Here is a 22,701-nt window from a genome sequence, read left to right as displayed (position 1 = left end):
TCTTCTGTAGGAATTTTTTCTTTAAATTTCTTATTTATTTATTCGAAATTTTTTTTTATTTATTACAATCAGCATTTATCTGATGGCTCGAGGATTAATACTTCTTATTGGTACAATAACATTCCATCAATTGATGAATTCTTTCATTTGTTTCTAGTCGGTTATTTTCGACGATGAACATCTACCGTTCAGTTAAGTAAGTTGGCCTCTTCTTTGGTAGTCTTTAGTATTATTTGGTTGACGTAGTGGTTCTAATACGACATTTAGTTAGGTTAGGTTCTGTCTGTCTGATGACATCTTTCACAAACGGTAACCCAATATCTTCATGTAGTGTTTGGTTTGATACATATCAGGATGCGTTGATGAGCATACTTTGAATTTCTGACTGGCTTCTTTGTATACTTGATTCGTTGTATACCAGTAAATTCGCATTTACTGATTCTTGTTGTTGACTGCTTATCTTTTTTCTCTTGATTGATTGAACGTATTTCTTGATATATATTTACTTCACACAACAATATGAACATATTTAACATTGGAAGTTTATTTTACAATTATCGGTTTAAGTCGGTTTAATGAGAAAATACCGGAAAGATATTGGAACGAGTGTTGTCACTTAAATTGATGGTTGGTTTTATACTATTTACCCCTTCTACTTTACACTCTTCGCACGTAAAGCGCTGATTATTGGTGACGACCTCGTTTAAGAATTTGACTTTTCTATATTATAGGAAAGGAAACAAACCTTAACAGGTTTGATGATAGTTTTATAGAGTAGAATCTTTCAAGGGTTAAGTTAGGTATTCTCCCTATTAGCCAATTTATCTCTTCAACTTTTAGATACATTTATTTTGTGTTCTTTCCATGTAAGTCTGGTGTTTATGTGTAGACCGAGGTATTTTGTACTAACTGCTCTGGGTGGTTCCATTTTGACACTGTTGCCTTCTTAGTATATATCTACATCAGAAGATTCGCCAGCATTTATTTTGATTCTCCATTTTTCTAAACATTGTTTGTTTTGGTCGAGTTTTACAGGATCTTTGTAGCTGTTCCAGGATTTCCATGCCTTGATAGTATTACTTTATCATCAGCGAATATTTGACACTAGTACGTCAGCTGTATGAAGGACGTAGAGCACTGGTCACAGAACGCTACCTTCCTCATGTTATAGGAAATTTATTTGAGGTTTCATTGCTTTCTTTAGTTTTAAAACTGAAAAGTATGAGTTTGATACTGAAATACTTAAACGGTAGGGTTATTTTGAATTTATGGAAAAAATCCATGATGCCTGGGAACCTGAAAACATTTTCTTCATTTGTTTAATATTTTTTGTAAGTTTTTATGTGCTTAAAAACGGTAACGTGTATTTTTAGAAGTTTTAGCTCTATTTCTCACCTAAACTATTCTAGATTCATTCACAATTCCATCTAATCAAGTGGAACAGAACTATATCTTATATATTGTTCAGAAAAGTAGTACAAAAGAGTGAACAGTTCACAATAAGTTAATTTAAAAATTTGTTCTTTTTAACGTTTCTCAATAAATTTAGTCTTTACTTAATTTGTATAATAAATCTATATAGAGAACATAGAAGTCTCATGTCCACTTGATGAAAATTAGTATTTTTGGGATATTAAATTTTTAATCTGAAGCCAGTGATTTTTCTATTTCTTGATTTCGTAAATCTTGATAAGATGGAATCACTCAAATCACAAATGAAATAATAGAATAGATTTGATTTTGTAGTAGTTTTTGAAAGTTCATCATCAATTAATATTATATCAATAGTTATGTAGCAATTTAATTGAATTGTTTTCTTTTGATGTACTAACATCAGAACAAATTATGTACTTAAATAAGTTAGTTCGAAATCGCCTGTGAAGTGAAATAATAGCAAAATACGATAAAAAAATTTGTTTATATAAAATTTTAGCATGAAATGATTATACAATATCATTTAAATTTTAGAGTTAACAGTAAAACTGTTGACATTATCTTTTTATTCTTGCTATTATGCTATGGGATTGTTATATTTTCTGAAACTGTTTTTATGCGTTCATTTTTAAAATTATATTTAATCGCTTTGTTATCTTAGTATGTTTTACCTCATTCTCTCATGTGTCTTAAAGTTGAAATTATCTGGGTAATTCTCAAGAAATCTTGAAACTCCCGTCCTAGCAGTTTTTAGGATGCTTTTTTTTTCGAAAGAAAATCAAGGCTAAAAATGTTGGTAATAACTTTGGGATCGTATGGGCATTTGTGAGGAATAAAAAATATATAGTACTCTGAAAATCATTCCCAATATCCAAATTAAAACATTGTCTAAAATTTTTATTAAGAAGTTTTCACAAAATCAGTTTGAAACTATGAGTTGTCTATTGCAATCTCTCAAAATTTCACTGAATTTAGTATCAAAGTCATTGAATAGTTGTCTAATGTTAACTCAATATTTGTCCCATGAAAAATAATCATTTCGTAATATTTTTGAGAACTTTGGTAATAGTTTAATAGTAATAATAGTTTTTGACAGTTGGTATCAAGGTTACTTGTTCGGAATGGCGAATTGTTTTCAAGTTTGTTACAGTAATTGTTGGAAGAAGATTTCATCGTAATTTTTTAAAGATTTATTCAATCATTCCATCACAGTGAAGATTAAAATAGTTAATTATAATATTCCAATTTTAATGGCGTAGTTAAGTATGTCTTTAGAGGTAGAAAACGTAGTAAAAAACTAGCTGGTAACGAAAGGTTATGTTGCGAGGCATATAAGGTCATTGGGTATTTTTAGTTTTTAAAAATCTCTGAGTTTTAAATCTAATTATTTTCTGGTATGTCGAAACGAGCCCACAAAACCTACGTATATAAGCCAAGTAGCAATATCAATTGAAACAATAAGGTGCAGTCTTTAATTCCTATAGAAGAATGAAACGAAACAACAATGTACTGAGCTTTGATTTGAACAAGTCTACGCGTTTGAAAAATATTCATAAATTCTAGTTGATCTGCAAACGGTTCCCATCAGTTGTCGGTTGTTCCTCCGGCGCCAAAGATTTGTCAGACAGATAGGTCAAAACAGAATGGCCAAGAGGTCTTTTTTGGAGAGCCTCGGTTTTGTTTGCTGTTATTTGTTACACAGCAGTGTTGATTAAAATCAATCTAGGTCTTTATATACATTTTATTTACATCTTCATATATATACATCATCTATCACTTATATCTTATAAAACCAACCATGTGCTAAAAACCCGGTAAAACCATATATTAACTTAACCTTACTTTTCTCAATAATAATCAACTACAAAAACAAAACTATGTACATAGAACATTAAACTACTATTTCTACAAATCAAGCGCCATCTCTATAAGAAAGCATTAACTTAAAATAACTCCTAAAGATTTCTATTATAACAGTTTACAACGAAGTTTCTATTTGGTTGAAACTCTTAACTTAATAGTCTATACTCTTGTTTTTTCTTAATTTGAAATAATTATTCTCTAAATTTCCAACGTTTTCGCTGCTTCAAATTTTGTTCAGTCTCTCATTTGATAATGAGATATATTTAAAAAATAAATGATACGATTTCATAAAAAATCATTTCCTCACATTTAAATCGTCTAAATTCATTTATTCCAGAGACCACGATGATGTTTTTAACTTCTAGGAAGATGAATAGTATAAATTTCAAAGCAAATAAAGATGAATTAATTTAAATATTTTTCATTTATTTATTGCTAGGTAATTTCATGAGAATTACCCATTTATACTTTGATTAAGCTGGGAGTTATAAGGTGCTAGGTATTAAAAATTGCAGAAATGTTTTTGTACAATCGTGATAATGTATATATATTATCACATAAAATATTTTCCATATAGTCCATTATGCTAAATAACATTTTTTAAGTTCTATTTATATGCAATACAATTTATTCGTGATATAAAATTAGAACTATTGTTCATTGAAATGAAAATTGTCGATTATATGTGCGATTTTTTGAGAAATAAAAGCAATTAAATCTATTTTTTTCCTGTTAATATTGAATCCCCCGTAAGCTCGAATTTTTTGAAAAAAAAATTCACCTCAACTATTCTAGTATGGTCGTTCTGAGATAGTACTGTTTACAAATAAAAAGAGGAAATTCTTTAGAAGAGCTCATTCGATAATTCAAGACAGAATCAACTTTCTCTGTTGAAATGCATTCCGGTGTCACACTAGACGAGAAGCTTAATTGGAGAATCCACAATAGTAAGCAACAACCACTTTTTGGGCTTGCAGAAGATTATGTCAATAAGTTTATATAATTTGATTCCTTTAATCATTTACACATAAGTCAAATAAATATAAAAGCCCTTGATAAGGTCTATCGATTTGCGTTGCTCGGTATTACGGAAGAAATTAAAACTACCCTTACACCAGCAATTGGGGTCAATCTAAACATGAAGCCGTCGAATCTTTATGCAGAATGTCTAGCAGCAAAAAATGTGATTAGGCTGCAATCAGAGGCAGAGCAGGTAAAGCAAGCAGTTATATTAAAGAACAGAGACCTCGAAGAGGTTCTAATATTATGATGTGACAGTTGTTTTAACTGCTACAACTTCAGAACCAATTTTCAAGCCATCTTCCCCTATAGGCAGGACTAATTCCTCTAACCTGGAGGAGGTGCTTCCAGGACACAACTGGGAATAGGAGCAGATTTTCGTGTAGCGACTGACCGAGAACAGTGAGACTATAAAGCTCGACCCCTCAACTAAAATCCATCAAGCAGATATATATTCATCCAACAAGAGAAGTTATCCACGAATAAATACGTGAAGCTTGTGTTGGCTCATGATTACTCTGGTAGACTTGAAAATGAAAGAGCAAACGAGTTTCTTCAATTATTGTCCTTGATTGGTTTCATAGAAGTCTAATGAACAGAAGATCTGGAGACAAGCAGCTGGAAACCACCAGTATGTGACACACCAAAACCCTCTTCAGCGCGCCATTTAAGTTTAGGAAACAGTCTAATGCGACTCAAAAGAAATCAATTAAAGGCTTGTTATCAGGTTGATTAGTGATATGGCAAAGCACCTCAAAATGGTGGACCTTAAATAAGATGCTCAATGTGAGGGAGAAACTGAATCCACGTATTAATCAACTGCGCTATTCTTTGGGGTGTTCGAGAGAGGAGATCCTGGGAAGGAGTGCTGGAGAACACATCCAAATCAAGGAAACACGTTTATGTAGGTTTTTCTTATTGACACATAAGTCAATGACTATAATCTGTATACCAACCCATGAATTATCTTTGATAGAGGCGCAGGCGCAATGGAGAATTGTTGAGCACCCGTCTCAATGAGAATCCAATTTCAAGACATGCATGAGTATTTTCAATTCTGCAATAGTGCGAAATGAACTACTGTTCGAATATGCATTTTAAAGACTCCAAAAATAGTAAAATTAAACATAAATGGAGTCACTCAAAAGAACTATAGTGAGAAACCTTGTTTTTGAATTTGAAAATACATTTTTCATAACCCAAATTTATTAATGTGGAAAGGAATCACCTCTCATTATAACTAGATAAACGAGTATTAATTTTTACTTTTTTCAACTTATTTTCAATTAAGCTATTAACGCTGCATTATTTTCATGTACATCTCACCTTTCATCATATTACATCACCCAATAAGTCGTGTGACTGACACACAGATGGCGTTTACGAAGTACCAACTTTCAAGAGACTATGTGTGAAATTTCATTACATTTCGATTAGTCAAAAAAAAGTGACAACCATTTAAGTGAAGCTACTTTTTTTATTTTCAAAACAATTTCGTGTGTTAAATCATCATTGCTTTTTGATGAAAAAAAATACTGTACACGCTGAACGATGGATTCAAAAGTATTATCCGGACCCTCCTCCATTGAAAAGAATGATGGCGAACATTCTGATCGTCCAGTTAAGGTGGTTACTCCAGAAAACATCAAAGAAGTCTACAAATTGGTTATATCTAATCGTAAATTGAAATTGTGTGAGATAGCTGAGGCCGTAAAGATATCAGAAGGCAGTATGTTTACAATTATGCATGAACGGTTGACCATGAGAAAGCTTTTTTCAAAGTGGTGCCGCGTTTACTCACAGTCGATCAAAAACAACGTAATGATGATTCAGAGCACTGTTTGATAATGTTTACACCTAATAAATCAGATTTTTTGCGTCGATATAACAATGTATGAAACATGAATCCTTCACTTCACTCCAGAATCAGCTAGGAAGGATATGGCTTCAGTATTTTGGGATGCACATAGAATATTGTTTATTGAATAGCTCCAAAATGGAGAGAAGACAATCAATAACAAAAACTACATTGAGTTGTTGGATCGTTTGAATGCAAAAATCGAGGTAAAACGGCCTCATTCGTCGAAGAAAAAAACACTGTTCCACCAAGACAATGCACCGATTCACAAGTCGATGACAACGATGGTTAAATCGAACGAATTACACTTCGAATTGCTTCCTCGTCCACTGTATAGTCCAGATTTGGCCCCCAGGGACTACTGGCTATTCGCTGACCTCAAAAAAAATGCTCGTCAGTAAGAAATTCAGCTCAGTAGCATTTGTTGAAATTGTAACCTATTATGAAGCAAAAGACAAATACTTCTACAAGCACGGAATCGAGAAGTTAGAGAAGCGTTGGACTGATTGTGTTGCCGTTGAAGGAGATTTTGGCAAAAAATGTGTTTTCCTTAGTTAGTAAGTCACACGACTTATTGAGTGATGAGGTACTTCTTTCAAAAAGACAACTCACCTTCCATTGGTAGTGCTAATGAGAGACTTTTTATAACCACGTGTAATGTGAAAATTTAATTTAAAGTTGAACCTAATCATAAATGGAGGTAGGTAAAAACTCGAATTTCTTGAAACAGTTCTAATTTTTCTCATTAATTTCTTTCCAAATTTGACGGCGCACTCACTGTGAGTTGATGATAGTTCGAAAACTGTCAATGTTTGTTTTAGTTTAGCCATCGTTTGTTCATTTTGAAAGGAAATAAAAGCAAATAATATGACTGATACATTTTTTATGATTTCTACTTTCATATTTACAAAATAAATAGATTATTCAACATTAGGAAATAATTGCAACTATTTGTTCATTTACAAAAATAAAATAAGTCTTACTGTTACAAATTATTTACAAATTTCAATTCAACTACATAGTTTGTTAATATGTATAGCAAAAGTTTTTCAGTTCAACTTCTAGACATGAAAATTTAGTGATTTAACAAATGTATATTATAACAATATGGATTTATCCAAGAAAAATGAAGTAACAATGTATATAACAAGAATATGTATATAATTTTATATTCCTTGGAAATAAAAGTTTTTACAAAAATATCTTCCATAGTGAGATCATTCAACTGGCGTTAGGCGGTGTCGTCTATGGGAAGTGTTTACAATATTAGCTAAGAAATGTTTGGGAGAAGGTGGTATTGTTTTTGTAGAAATTAAATTTTCCACAAGGAGTTATGGGTTTCTTACTTATCTTGGGACATTTCTTTTCTGGAAGCAAGGTGGTGCAGTTATGGCTCTTATTCATTAGTATAAGCTAATCCGCTATAAATGATACTATAGTATTGATTATGTAATACAAAAAAGGAAAGTGAGCCAGAGCAAAAAAATCATTAAATCCACTGCAGTCATATATCAAATATTTTTAAAATAAATGAAAAATAAATTTCTAATTGTAACAAAATTCATAAGAAATTTTTAATAGTCATTTGTATATATACATCACCGTTTTGAAGGTATAAATTTATTAAAACCTTGGACAAATCCTTATTGATTATCCCATGTAATTTACAAACAAATTAATATCTCTGGACATATCTATTTTGTATGCACTGAATTAAAAACCTTAACATTTAGAAACGCTTGTAAACAATAATGAAATTAAATTTTTGAATAATAAACCTCATTGCTTGAAAATACTGTATGTTCAGAGATGAAGATATTTTGCTCCCATTTAGCTGTAGAAAGTGATAATTTAGAAATAAAAAAAATAGATAACATTTTACATTTACATGATATTATAGTGTCATTGAATATAAAATTAAAATTAATTTCATAACTGACACAGTCATCTGAATTCTTTATTTAAACAAAAAACGTAATTCTGAAAAAACTATGTAGGGGGAGGATAGAATGGCCTATGCTGGGGTTGAGCTGGCGGAGGAGCGTTTGCTGGGTAAAACGGAGGTGCTCCAGAAGATACAACAGGAGGTACAAATGGTGGAGGATGGTTAACATAAGGAAATACTGTTGGTGGTGGAGCAGTTATATGAGGTGGTGGTCCAGGTGGAGGACCTGTTAAATGGGGCGGGTGCGCGGCTGCCAATACAGGAGCTGAAGAAAATGCACTAACTGGTGTAGGATACATAGGTACTGGTGGAGGGCCCCCAGTAAAAGTCTGGTAAGGAAATTGAGGAATTTCTGATGGCGGTGGAATTTTGATGTTAACAGGAGCTGGTTGATCTGGAGAACATATTTTCTCATGGCCATTTGAAGTTCTATTAGACACAGGTAAAACAGCAGGGGCCCCTTTTTGTGAAGATGGTGGAGGGCTATCTGCTGCGTTTGTGTTATCTGCTTGGGAATATAAATCTAATACCTGAAATAAATGAGATAAGAAAAAAATTACATTATACATACAATATCTTATTCTGGTGATAGTGTCCTTTAGCTGTCATCAGGGTGTCATACTTTGTAAATCAAATTAGAGGTTTTAAACTCACCTGATGGCAAATATCTTCTAATAAATCCAAAGTAACATCTTCAACAAACATATCCCACCATCGACAATGTTTTGAATTTCTTCCTATCCAATCAACTACCTCAAATTTACTAAGTTTACCAGCCAAATACATCAATGCCACTGCAATTATTTCAGGTTCCCATTGTAAGGCTAATGTTGTACATAAACTATCATTTACAAAAGTCCATGCCATTTGGACCATTTTCTGCAATTTGCTTTTGTCACCTTTAAGACATTTGGCATATTTTAACAGGTACTGGTAGGGGTGTTCAACTTGAAGATCAAATTTTATTGTTTGGAGTAAAATTCTTTCTAATGTCATTACCTAAAATCAGAATAGAAACTTTGAACAAAATATGGAAATTTATGATAACATTGTAAAAAATTATGTGAAATAATAAGTACCTAAGATGTTCCAAATATAATGAACATTATATGAACAAGTAAAAAAGCTCAAGATATTAAAACATTGACCCAAACTTTTCTATTAGGGAAATACCAATGAAAAATAATTTTGAAGGAAATCTTATGAATGGGACCATTTTATATAAATTAGTTGCCCAATAACTAATTATCATTATCATTAAATTTCCCAGAAATGATGTTAATTTGAGGTAGCAAAAATTTTACTTCTTGGTGAGAACTCTTCATGCCATTTTGAGCGTCAGAGTATTGGAATTTTAGTTTTCATTCTCCTTTTATCTATTTTTTCCATTCTTTACCATCATTTACAACTTCATTCACTTGCTGTATTTTTCCCTTGTCTTCTCCCTTCCAGTGCTACTTGTTTTAGCCAAGTTTTCCTGTGTCTTCCTTTCCTTTTTCTTTTATATCTTTTTGCTTCTATCACGTTTCTGATTAGGCTTGTGGTGTGCCACTCTTTATTTGTCTATGCTAGTTTAAACATCTTTTAACTATTTTGTTTCCTTTTGGTTCTTGTTTAGATTTTCTATATTTACCTCATTTCTTATTTTATCCATCTTCGTTTTTCCTGCTATATTTTTTAGTTGCTCCATCTTCTACTCTTTATTTTTTTGCTCATTACCCAAGATTCACATCCATGTATTAACCTAGTACAATTATTGAGTTGTATTTCAAATTACTCTAAGGAAAATTTTTGTGAAAAACACATGGCCAATTTCTTATTTCTTTTTTGTTGCAGATTCTGTAGACAAAATTATTTAAATACTATTTTTGAAACCTGTGAGGCTAGCAAAATTTGAATCCAAGAATGCTAGAATAACAAAATTAATTTTGTAGCAACTAATAAACAAGAAAGTTTTAGTAAAGGCAAATTCAAAATTATTTTTAAAATATTTGCAATTTTAATGATAAATTAGTCTTAATATTGTTTCTAAGGATTCGACTAGAGCAATAAAAGTAACTCTTTAGCAAATAATTCATTCAATATTTCTGATGTCTCACCATTAGCTTTTTAAACCTGATATAAATCCATTTTGTGGTTCTTTTTAAGTGCAAAATATGAATCAAATGCAGTTTGTTGTTATTTGTAAAATCATTATTGACTAATTTCAAATTACAACTACTTACCTCCTCTTTTGGATCCTCTCCAAATGTAGCAAATTTCTGATCTGTGAGTAAGCTCCTTGCCGTTTTAATTATATCTTTGCATTTCTTTGGGGTTTCTTCTACTTTGCCAGCGAGGAATAAACAGCAGCATGCTGTAACATATCTTGGAAACTGTTTGAACGAGTGGAACATATAAAATCTGTGATAATAAACTACTCCAGTTGCCATTGTGTTGTATCCCAAGTCCATTTTGGAACCAGTGTTTATTATTAACCTGGCTCCTGTAAAATAAAAAATATTGAATGATCTAAAATTTGAATTGTCTTGAGAAATTTGACGGGCATCAATTTTAAAATATATATGTAAATAGTAAAGTTAATTCAATAGTTTTATTGAATGTGGGATAACTTGAAATAGTTTACAAAAAATAGATAGCATTTTATTTTATATCCATCGGATTTTTTTAAAATACAATGCAATTCAAAGTAAAAAGTACTCTGTCTATACAATTAATCCGCAACGTCAAGAGTGGGTAAAGTGTAATTTATATTGAATAACCCTTTCTGTATTTATTAAAACTATTAAATAACATCTATCAAACACCAATATAATGTTCATATTCTAAAATTTGATAAAAAATAAGTTTTAAAATTGATTTACCTTCTTTACGATATCGCATTTCAGTCTTATAATCTATACCATCCTGAGCTGATGGTGTATTCCTTAGTTCTTTTTTATCAAAATACCACCCAGGCATTTCAATAGCTAAAAAATTTCAAATAAAATTAATTGTGTTAGATTTACAAAACAATTTGTAAACCACAATTATAACCTCATTTGTCAATCAGTTGTGCCAATGGTCGCGGAACAAATTATAAACCATAGAATAACTTTTTCTTTATATAATTTTAAAAATAGAGTCGTAAGACAAAAAAATATTGGAAATTCATTCTACCTTCATTTTTCACTTTTCGGATGATAACTCAAAAACTGCAATAGTAACTATTTACATGACATTATTTATAAAATTTCAATAGTACAATAACAGAGATTTTCTAATTTTTTGACTTATGACTGACTCTATTTGAGTGGAGTTGTAATATATAGTTGACAATTTTTATTATAATAAAAATTTGATTTTATTTAATAGGACTGCTCTACGTATTAAAAACAATATATCTTCAAATGCACTTTTCACAGTGTGTACATCAGTTAAGGTTAGGTTAGGCATAATATTAAAATTGTTATTTTCAATTTAAAATGTCTCAATTTGGAATGGTAAAACGGTTAAAATAAATTCAAAATAAGTATTAAAAAGGTGTACATTAAAATGTCTCGATTCAGTTTGCATATGGAAAACAAAAATGGTATTTTCCATTTCTGTGAGATCAAATTCATTCCAATGAGTTGAAAAGATTGGTCGTCACATACCTGGTTGGGTCTTTAGGAAAGTGAATACATTATTATTACTAATATTGTCAACGAAGCTATGTAGAAATATACAATCAATTTTTTCAATATTTTTCCAAGGAAAAAGTCAGACTGGGTTAAATCTGGTGACCTGGGAGGCCATCATAAAAGAGAGAGATAATTATCACCAACACGCCAAATATAATGAATTGGAACTGGAAGAACATTGTCCTTAAGATATCCGCAAAGGAAGCAGTCACGCGTTGGCCTGTGTACATTATTAGAAATCAACATTGTCGATCGAGTGATATAGAACTTGACAAGCAATCTCTTCAATGTTTCCCTATGGTATTAAATCTGGATAACTGGGTGGGAAAGCGAATACATTAAAACAAATATATTGCTAACACATCGATGTGGAAGTACAGAAGGCAAAAATCACAAAACGTTAAATGCAATGCCTTGTAAGGCTTGGTTAAGAATGCGGTTGCATTATGACCAGCATCGCCCATTGAGGAATAAGTTTGTTTTTAACGTAAAATGCTTCGTTGATAAGGCAAATATTTGGCGTATCGGCTTCTAACAGAAAAAAAATCCTTATCTTACAAGACGCAGAAACTATTTTTTGGCTTTACCTTTATTTAGGATCAGACTTAACGGAACTAGCCAAGGTTAACTGCTACGCTTCTTGATTTTAAAATTTTGAATATGTTAATCATTATTATATTTTGTACGAATCGATATTTGAAATTGTTAAATCTTTTGTTGCATTTTAATGTGTGTTTTCATAACTTATCTTTTGTCACTTATTTCATTTTGTGTATAACATTAATGTTTATTATTCTTTATCAATTTTATTGAAAGGTTTAAGTATTGCGCAGAAAAATATCGAAGTTGACGATTGTATTGGTATGATGGGTTTTAACTGAGAAAGTGTTAAGATTATACGCCTATATTATACACATTACACCAATTAACTATAAAGTTTTTGTGATTCCGATCATTTTTCGTGACCATATTAACATTGAAATTTAGTGCTGTGATTAAAAAGATGGATTTTGATGAAAAAAATATCGAAATTCAAGGATTTTTACAATACCGTAAGTTAAATAATTTTCCATTTAATAATAGTATATGTGATATGTGCAGATATACAGAGTGGGTTTTATGTATGGAACGCCCCAATTATCTGGGAAACGGCTTGTACGATTTGTATAAATTTTTATCTACAAGAATCTTAGGTGATACGGCCGGTATTATGGTGGTATTTACATTGTTGACAGATCTTTCCTTTTTTTGGAATGAACTTTGTTATTTCAAAAGGATCACACTATATATTTTGTGTTTCTGGAAATCCTTAAGAAATATTGAATATTTTTCATGTAATATTCTCTATACCTAAATGCCATAATTTTGTAGTTATAGCTACATTTACAGAATCTCCACAAAAGTTACAAGTTATATATTGTACATTTTAATGACTGCGATTCAGGGCCAGATTAAGCTAGGGACTTGGGGGGGCTACAGCCCCGAGCCCCAGGTCCAAGAGGGCCCCGTCATTTGGAAATCATTCTGTATTTTTTGATATGTTGATACCACAAATCTAACATATAGATATTATTTTGTGAATTCCTTAAGGGGGCCCCGTCATTATTTTAGCACCGGGCCTTATAAATCTTAAACCGGTCCTGCTGCGATTGAATAAACTCGTTTAATTTGAATATTCTTTAATAATTTATGTGCTAATAGAAATCTCGTAACAAGGTCTAGTGTCAGTAAATTAGTAAAAAGTTTAACAAAACTATTGCTGTAAAATATTTATCTAAATCATGGCGCAGGAAACCTACAACCGAAGACAAATCTTTACATGTTTGTGTCATGTTAAAAGTAGATACACATTTGTGAAGTAGATAAATTACGAATTTTGTTGTCAATTTACTTCAATTCAACAAACCATGCGATTTTTAAAACTTTGCAATACATTTTGCAACATCCCTGACTGCTCAATTCTTCTAATCTCTTTTTGTAATCCCATCTTTCAATTCCTGAATCTTGGCAGGTTTTGTTTTATAAACTATGTTTTTAAGGGACTCCACAGGAAATAGTCTAAAGGATTCATGTCGGGTGATCGCTGGGGTCATTCGATAAAACCACGCCTTCCAATCCATCTTCTGGCAAACACATTACTTAGGTATTGCCCCACCACAAAAGCATAGTGAGGTGGGGCACCATCTTGTTGTAGTCAAATATTGTCGTTTGGGATATTGTTATTGTCTGAAAATTTCTAATAATGAAGTGCTTTTAAAATAAAATCCATTTACTTGGATTTGGAAATATCCGAGTTCACTCAGGTGTAAAACAATGAAAAGGGACTAATTATTTTGTCGCCTATTATTCTAGTCCATCCATTCAGTTTTTCGGGATAATGGGTGTGGAACTCACGCGTCCATCGAAGATTCTTACGTGACCAGTATCTACAATTATACCTTTTGCAAAATCTTCACGTCTATCAAAATCGTTATTTGACAACTCTTGAACCAACGTTACTTTGTATTATCACGTAAAATTTTTATTGCGGATGCGAAATATCAAGTTCCCTGGATATTTGTCTAGTACTTAAGTGTGAATTCTCTTCTATCAGAACACAAACATCTAAAGATTTGTTTTCAGTTGAAGCAGTTTTTCTGCGCCCTTATTTGGATAAATCTTTTACTGAACCAGTTTCGTCAAACTTGTTTACTAATTTACTGACATTAGATCTTGTTATAGGATTTCGGTTAGGATATAAATTATTAAAAATATTACACGTTTTTTGTTGACTTCTACGCCTATCACTGTATCCCAATATCATTAAAATGTAAATTCGTTCTTTTTCCGATACACGATCCATTGTGACCTTCAATAAATTCGACTATAACAATTTATTGAAACGTCAAACGGAGATAACGCAAATGTAACTATAACTTCGAAATTATGGCATTCAGGTATAGAGAATATTACATGAAAAATAATCAGTCTTAAGGATTTCTAAAAACACAAAATATATAGTGTGATCCATTTAAAGTAACAAGGAAAGATCTGACAACAATCTAAATACCGCCGTATAACAAGATACAAAAATTTATAAAAATCGTACAAACCGTTTCCGAAATAATTGAGGCATTCCAAACATAAAACTCATTATGTATGGTTTTAGATAATAATTAATTCTTTATCTATATATCTTACTATTGAAGTTTATACGTTTTAGTAACTTATTTAGAAAGTTTGTCAATAGGTATTGATTATTTTTTCCTGTACCCAATGTATTTTTCAATGTAAAATATATGAAAACTATACCAATCTATCAATCTAAGAGTCAATAGAACGTCACAATAAATTATAATGAACTTAATTGTTTCACTGAATTCCCACATCACTCAAACTGGATATCCTACTTATCAGAATCGAAATCGATCATTATTAGAAGAAGAGCGGGGAGTTTTACGTTGGGAATCACTCGAAGTATTATCGTTACCGTTACTTTAAAGTACAAATAATGTTACGATGTCTGGTAATCAATCTTCGAGAATTTAGTCATATCTCGAGAATTGGCAATAATTCGTCCATATGTGGGGCATTTTTTTTCCAGTTTTATTATAAGTCGATTACACTTTGATTTGTGTTTTGCGCGTATTTTTCTGAAGAAACTGCTCTAGTGGTGTCGAGAAAATGAGTGATTCGTACTGAATTTTAATGTATTCGGTGAATACCTTCTGAAAATCGGTAGAAAATAATCCAAAAGAAGAAGCCTTTAGAAACTCGACCATTTGGGCACGCTAATCTTAAATGACTGATAACTAATCATTATTGTGCTATTTTATGAGTCAACAAATAAGTAAGATGATACACGAGGATTTAAACATGTCATATATTTGCGCTATGATGGTACCAAAATTTCTCATCCATCAACAAAAACAAACACGGAAAACGATTCAGAGCGACGATATTAGCTTTATGAGTTAGGTAATTACTGTATTTGAGACATGGACATTTGAGTAAGATCCTGAGAGCAGTAAACAAAATCAGCTGTTGGTAGAAATGGACGAGGAACGTCTAACAAAACTGAAGACTACCAACTCGCGACTAATTTTTTTCTATTTTTCAATATATCAACAACATCGTCCATGGTGAAAGACCAAAGAGTGATTCTTAGCCCACTATAGAACCAAACAAAATTTCAATGTTAAAATATTTTATTACTCAACATATTCTCCTCTTATTTGGATACGTTTATTACAGCGAACGTGTAACGTTTCTAAACCAGACCAGACCTCTACAGCTTTTATTGCCTCCTCGTTGGAAGAAAATTTACGACCTTTTAAACTTTTTTTCAGTTGAGGAAAGAGATGATAGTCGGACGGAACCAAATCTGGTGAATAAGGGGGGTGTTCTAGTAATTCAAACCCTAAATCACGAATTCTTTGCATGTCAACATGAGTTTTTTGTGCTGGGGCGTTGTCCTGTAAAAACAAAACACTTTTGGATAGCTTTCCGCGTCTTTTCTCTTTAATTTTTTTCCCGTAGAGTAGCCAGTAATGTCGAATAGTAATCTCCAGTTATTGTTCTACCCTTATCCAAAAAATCAATCATGATTACTCCATGGCAATCCCAAAAAACTGAAGCAAGAACTTTTCCAGCAGATTTTTGGACACGAAACTTCGTAGATCTTGGAGAAACAGAGTGTCTCCATTCCATCGATTGTTGCTTTGTTTTTGGATCGTAGAAATGTACCCAAGTCTCATCCATAGTAACAATTCGTTTTAAGAAGTCTACATCGTTTTCAAATCGAGCACAGATCGAACGCGATGCTTCTACCCTTGCACGCTTTTGATCAACATTCAAACATTTGGGCATCCATTTTGCAGCAATTTTTTTCATGTCCAAATTGACGTGAACTATATGATGAACGCGTTCGTATGAAATATTCAGTGCTTCAGATATCCGTTTTAGCCCAATTCGACGGTCTGATAAAATCATCTCATGAACTGCATAGATATTTTCGGGGAGTGACCCAAAAATTGGCCTTCCCGATCGGTCATCATCTTCAATGAAAAATTTACCTCCTTTGGAGCTTGCAGTCCAATTTTTTACGGACGCATACAAAGGACATTGATCACCAAGGGTATTAAGCATATCTTCGTAAATCTGCTTAGCTCTTAACCCTTTTATTGGTAATTGATGATGGCTCGATACTCCAATTATTCGATTTTCACAATTTCGGAATTTCGGTGGACAACTTTTTTCTTTTAATTTATTGCCTAACACTAGTTTACTTTTTTGACGTCAAACTTCACTAATACTTCAAATAAGTTATTGTTAGTTGCTGTGGTAACGCAATATTTTGTTGATTGCACAAGAATTTTTGCTGAAAGAGGTATTCCAACTATGCCGCATTAGAACTCATCATGGTGGCGTAGAGGAGCTCAAAGAAGCTGTGATCGTAGTTCTAAACAGGTTAACTTCAGACGTTTATTCAGGATGCTTTGAATCGTTGGAGTAGCATCGTCTGAACTTGAAGGAAGACTATTATGAATGTAGATGATAAAATTTTTAGTTGAATTTTATTTGTTTTTTTTTTGTTTATTGATTATAACTAAAGTGCTACGAATCGAGAAAAAATTAAATGATTGGAATTTTCTGGAATCTTGATAGAAAATTAAATCAATTCTTCATTCTACGACTACGTGTTTTTACAATAATGCGCTGACTTTTCTAGGCGTTGTAACATTTTTGGAAGTCTTTGGTTGTAAATCTTTGAGTGGAGCCTCATCACAGTTGTTTGATTTTGGAAACGAAAAATAAGTAAAAATATCTTCGACAAATTTTTGGGGATTTTTTTTCAGCGTCGGTACTTGTTTTTGTGTATTTAATTGTAAATTATATTTCTCAGTATGCATTCGTGAGCAATGTCCTAAGTATCGATTTTAAAAAATTCATTTCACTTCTTTTTATTTTTGGTGTGCAAAAAAAAGTTCTTAGTTATGGACTCTATATGCTTCTTTTTTCAATTTTATCTAATCTTCTCCTGCTAATATCGTTCGCAACCTCAACATATTCGAGCACCTAAAAATTATATGAACAATTCTTTACCTGCTATTAAGTCAGTCTTGTAACTTTTTCTGATACAGACATATAAGAATATATTTAAATTTGAATTTCTTCTTATCTCCATGTGGGGCTGTTCAAGGTACTAAGTTCAAAAATGTAAAAATACCTTGTCTCCTTTCGCTACAATAAAATGTCAGTACCATCCAACTTTTTATGAACAGACTATGAACAGACGGCGGACAAAGCCCGTCAGAGGCTCGGGGCGGCAAAGCTGAATGAGGACCCCCAGCTTTAACAAATGTAGTTTTACAATCTTTTCATTCAGTTCACATTTGTATGTATAAATAATTGTCTATTTTTATTTCGTTAAAATCTGGCAAGTGAAATTTAAATTCGACTTAAATTATTTGTGCTAAATAAACATATATACCTACAATATGGAATGGCTATGGAAGGAAATAAAATATGAATCGATCGGCAAAGAAAATTAGTTAAAATAAATCAAAAATAGTTTTTTGTATTTTTTGTAGTGTGTTATGTGTGTTTTTGTGCCTTCAGTTTAATGAACTCCTCAATAACTTCTGTGAAATCGATTTCTTTTGAAAAGTTTCTTTCTATTGAAAGTATGGCTAGTTTAGCCAGTCGCACTTGCCCCTTTGTAGATCGAAGATAATTTTTAATCAGTTTAAGTTTCGCAAAACTCCTCTCGCATGATGCAACCGAGATGTAAATGATCGAAAAGTATTGAAGTATAAGCGATATACAGGTTTTTCACTGAAGTCACATTTTATTATAAATTGAAGGATTTCTTGGGCATTTTGCAGCAACGTCCATACTCGTATCGGTGGCTTTCACATGCCTGCGGTAACTTTTTATTTCTTGGAAACTTGCTTCTTGTCAATTTCACCACAAATTGGTATCACATTGTCAATTACTACAGCCAGAGCGTCATCTGAAAACTGAAATGGTAGGCTCATATATCAAAAGTTAAAAAAGACAAATTCTCTTCAGTGTGCAATACAGAAAGCGCAAGCCTCTCATAAATTCTAAAAATCCTAAAAATAATATCTTATTGAGGACAAATTATTCTCGGAAAATTCCTGGGTTTTTATACTTCAGAACAATGTTTCAAAATATTCCGAGCCGTTCTATTAGTTACATTAACTCATTTAGAAATTATTGACAAATTTTGAATAGAACAACATTTTCAATATTTTTGACTAAACAATATCTTGCCCATATATGAAATACTGTTAGGAGCCACTTTGTTATTCACTACAATGGGGGATTTCCATTTCTGGTCATGTTGGTTCTAAACTACAAAATATATCATGTAATTAAAGTTCCGATCTATTTACCTCTAAGACTCTTTCCAAGTCCAAATATGTAATATAAATGCTCTATAAATCAGAAGAAATTAAATTTTGTATTACAATCAAATTATTGAAGCCCTACTGTACCTGAAATTATGATATGTGCTTATTTTACACTATGATTACTTACATCAACAATTCCTTCGTCTCCAGCCCATCGTTGCTGCTTTGGACTGAATGAAGGAAATTTCGGATCTGGTGGTCTTTGAAAAATGTAACCAACTGCAGCATCATCGATAATCCAGTATCATGAGCTGATTCACCCGGCATGGTTCTTCCTCGTTTTTCGATGTTGATGTCCACATAATTGCATTTTTTTATGTCAATAGCATTGTCTACAACCGTGGCTCGTTCGGTCACTAAATACTCTTCAAGGCGTTTAGTTTGGTGATTCCTGTATCCAGAGTAATTTTTGTAGACTGCAAACATTCTTGAACTAAATTTACTTTCTCCAGTATAGAAAGCCAGAATTGTATCTAGGTTAGAAAGATAAAATCACAAACAGCCGGCAGGTGCAGTCTTCCTCCTGATTTTGTATCTAGATTTGCTTTTGTTGGATCTTGAAAATGTTCCAAACTACTCATAATTGTCTCTATGTTGTCTTTTACTACTTTTACTGACTCGTAATGAGCACTCCAGCAAATATCCGATAAACGTTTTAAATTTTTTCCAGTTTTCTCTTTCAGTAATTGCCATATATGTGTAGATGACTGAATGAATGAATTTTTATATTCTGCGCGGCAGTTAAATGTTATTGTCAAGCGTGATGCTTATCATCAGGCGAGCGATTTGTTCGTTTCGTCATCTATTCTCGACTCATAAACTTCTTTGTTGTGATTTTACCCAATGGAAAAAATGATAGCTCATTTTATAGTATTCAAAAGTGCGCTTCTTGAGGTCCCTTTTATTTTAAAACTTCGATGCACATTTTTAAAGCCTTGTTTAGGATTTGATCTGGGGAACGCGGAGACATTTGGGGCCCTCCAAGATTGGTAGTCCGTGGCGTCCGCCACTGTTCTGGACCTACCATCATTTTTTTGGACCACTTCAATTTTTGTAAACCTTTCTAACAGTGGCATAACAACTATGTCCTAGGTCACTTGTGCTGCAAGTTTTCATCTTCTTGGATCAAGTTCCATTTTAAATTGGTATAGAAACATACCCATTATGTATTGCAAAAATATCCATGGTGTGAAGATTTTCTATGGAGGGCGACATTGTCAACAAGGTCGCTAATTTACTCGATTTGTATTTTTACCTAGAGCTCAACTTAGTATTTAACGTGACTTTTATTGATAATGTACTTCAACGTTTTTCAAGAATAACGCGTGTCTTTGTTTACAAAACTACCTTTTATAACACTGCTCGAATTGCTAAGCCGACTATACCTACGTTAAGAAAAAACATTCAATTACACTGTATCAGTGGTAACCTTACATTGCCATCTTTAAATGTCCAGGATCCAATCAAAACTGCGTTTACATTTTTGAATTATTGAAGGCGATTGCATTTCTTATTGTTATATCATTTCAAAATTGAAAATACTTGGTGAGTTAATCAGATGGAAATAGCCATTTCAAGGCTAATTAATGTTAAATGTACATCGAATTAAAATTAATATTTTGAGGTCAAGTTATTTAAAAAGCTTTTGATTTTTTATAAATATTAGTCATATACTTATCTTTAACCTGTGAACTAAATTAAGTATTGATCAGAATCTTGTATTCTTCTTACCAAAATTAAAAACATTGAAATGCACAAGCAGCGTCTGATTAAGAAATAGATCCAATATTACTTTTAAAATGACTGATCAAATTAGTAATTTTGCAGGGCCCCTACCTACTCAGGGCTCGGAGCTTCTGTACCTCTTAGACCCTCCCAAAATCCGATATAAGGCATAAGACCATTCATAGTTGCCGTTTGCCGATCGGTCTGCCGTTGGTGACTTTCAACATAAACGAATTTAATCTCCCGTTTGCGGTTCGTAGTAATAGAAAAGAGTCAATCATATCCATTTGCTTTTGTTACGATTGTCCCAACCAAAAAACTCTTCGTTATTACTGGATTACATACAAACACAAAAATATCACGACAACAAGAAGCAGTACACACGTGAAAATGAATAACAAAATTTTTAGGTTAACTACAGCAAAATTTATGATTGGGGTCAATAGACGTCAAACAGCAAACGTCATCCACGAACGGTAACGGCAAACGGAAAGTCACGTTAATGAATCAGAGTTAATGCAACGTAATTTTTAAAGAGATTGCTATAAAATAATAAAATTTTTGTTTACTGTCCCCATAAGGGGTCCGTAGGAAATAATGGGTCAATTTTCAGAAAATTTCACGGATTTCATTATGGTAAAAAAGAAGTACAACTAATAGATACTTTTATTATTGTTTCCTGAATCAAACTGTACAAACACAACTTAAATTTTTGTAGTTTCAACATAGAAATAGTTGTACATGAATTCGAAATAAAAAGTTAAAAATATAATTTAACTACTAGATTTTTTTATAAGTAATTTGCGTCATAAAACGTGGCTACTGATTTTATCAAAACAAATCTAGTTCGTTTTGTTTTAAAGAAATAGAATAGTTGTGGAATATACGTTGGTAAATTCCTCTTTCATTAATCAGACTGCATATTCTAATGTAGGAGTTTGGTTTCAAGTAAATACCTTTACAAACGATGACATAGTTATTTTCAAATGAAAAATCGACTTTTTCTGAAATAATTTTTATCCACAGATCATACAGTAGATAGGGTAAGAAGGGAGTAATAAACCCCAATTTTTTCATGTTTAGTTCAACAGTTTTTGTTAACCACATAGGTACACAAATGTTGAGGAACGTTAGGTATATAGAAGCTATTACATTCTAATAATTAGTTGAAAAATTTGCTATTAGGTGAAGTTAACATTTATTGCCAGAGATACTAACGTAAAATTTGATAAAGTGAAACTTATTGAATTTTCATGTATGAAAAAAGAGTTTTTCCTAGGCCTTCCAAGGCTTCTTTGTCCTGTTGGTGATTTGTCCCTTGATATTTTCACAATTCGTTCTTCCGTCATGCGGTCAATGTGCTCGTTCCATTTTATCTTTCTATCCAGTACCCAGTCATTGATGTTATCTATCCCGCATGTTCGTATTATGTTTACACTCCTTTCTCTATCCATTAATGTTCTTCCCGCTATTCTTCGAACTATTTTCATTTCTGTAGTCTCCAATATCCGTTTCGTTTTAGAGGTCTCAGGTCGGGTCTCTGCTGCATAGGATAATATAGGTCTGATTGCGGTCTTGTGCGGCAGGGTGCGGCAGCATAACTTCCTTTTTTAAAAAGTTCGCCATTTAGTCGGTAGATGTCGTAACGGAGTGCTAGTGGTCTCGTTCGAGAGGGGGGACTATAAAGTTTTGTCCCGGCACAGTTCAGTCGCCATCATGCGTTGGAACAGTGAGGAGCGTGCGTTTGCCGTTGAGGTTTACTTTTCGAGCGGATGT

At 32.4% G+C, this 22,701-nt stretch overlaps 2 protein-coding genes across 2 annotated transcripts in view; one reads left to right on the top strand and one right to left on the bottom strand.

Annotated features, from left to right (window-relative positions):
* Positions 1–7,041: 7,041 nt before the first annotated feature.
* Positions 7,042–11,296, bottom strand: LOC130902003 (cyclin-K). Its single transcript, XM_057813785.1, has 5 exons — positions 11,280–11,296; positions 10,985–11,089; positions 10,346–10,605; positions 8,775–9,119; positions 7,042–8,650 (listed from the first exon to the last, which is right to left on the bottom strand). The coding sequence occupies exons 2-5, from the start codon at positions 11,079–11,081 to the stop codon at positions 8,165–8,167; spliced, it is 1,188 nt and encodes a 395-aa protein (XP_057669768.1). The 5' UTR covers positions 11,082–11,089; positions 11,280–11,296; the 3' UTR covers positions 7,042–8,164.
* A 1,151-nt stretch (positions 11,297–12,447) lies between these two features.
* The window catches only part of LOC130902002 (organic cation transporter protein-like), a 55,783-nt gene continuing 45,529 nt past the window's right edge, over positions 12,448–22,701 (top strand). Inside the window, exon 1 of the mRNA XM_057813783.1 lies at positions 12,448–12,834. Coding sequence (XP_057669766.1) covers positions 12,786–12,834 — 49 coding nt within the window. The 5' untranslated portion in view covers positions 12,448–12,785. The remainder of the gene's footprint in view (positions 12,835–22,701) is intronic.

Source organism: Diorhabda carinulata, chromosome X, assembly GCF_026250575.1.
Source record: "Diorhabda carinulata isolate Delta chromosome X, icDioCari1.1, whole genome shotgun sequence".
Classification (NCBI taxonomy): domain Eukaryota; kingdom Metazoa; phylum Arthropoda; class Insecta; order Coleoptera; family Chrysomelidae; genus Diorhabda; species Diorhabda carinulata.
Note: the sequence above shows the minus strand (reverse complement) of the source record. Positions and strands in the feature narration are given on the sequence as shown.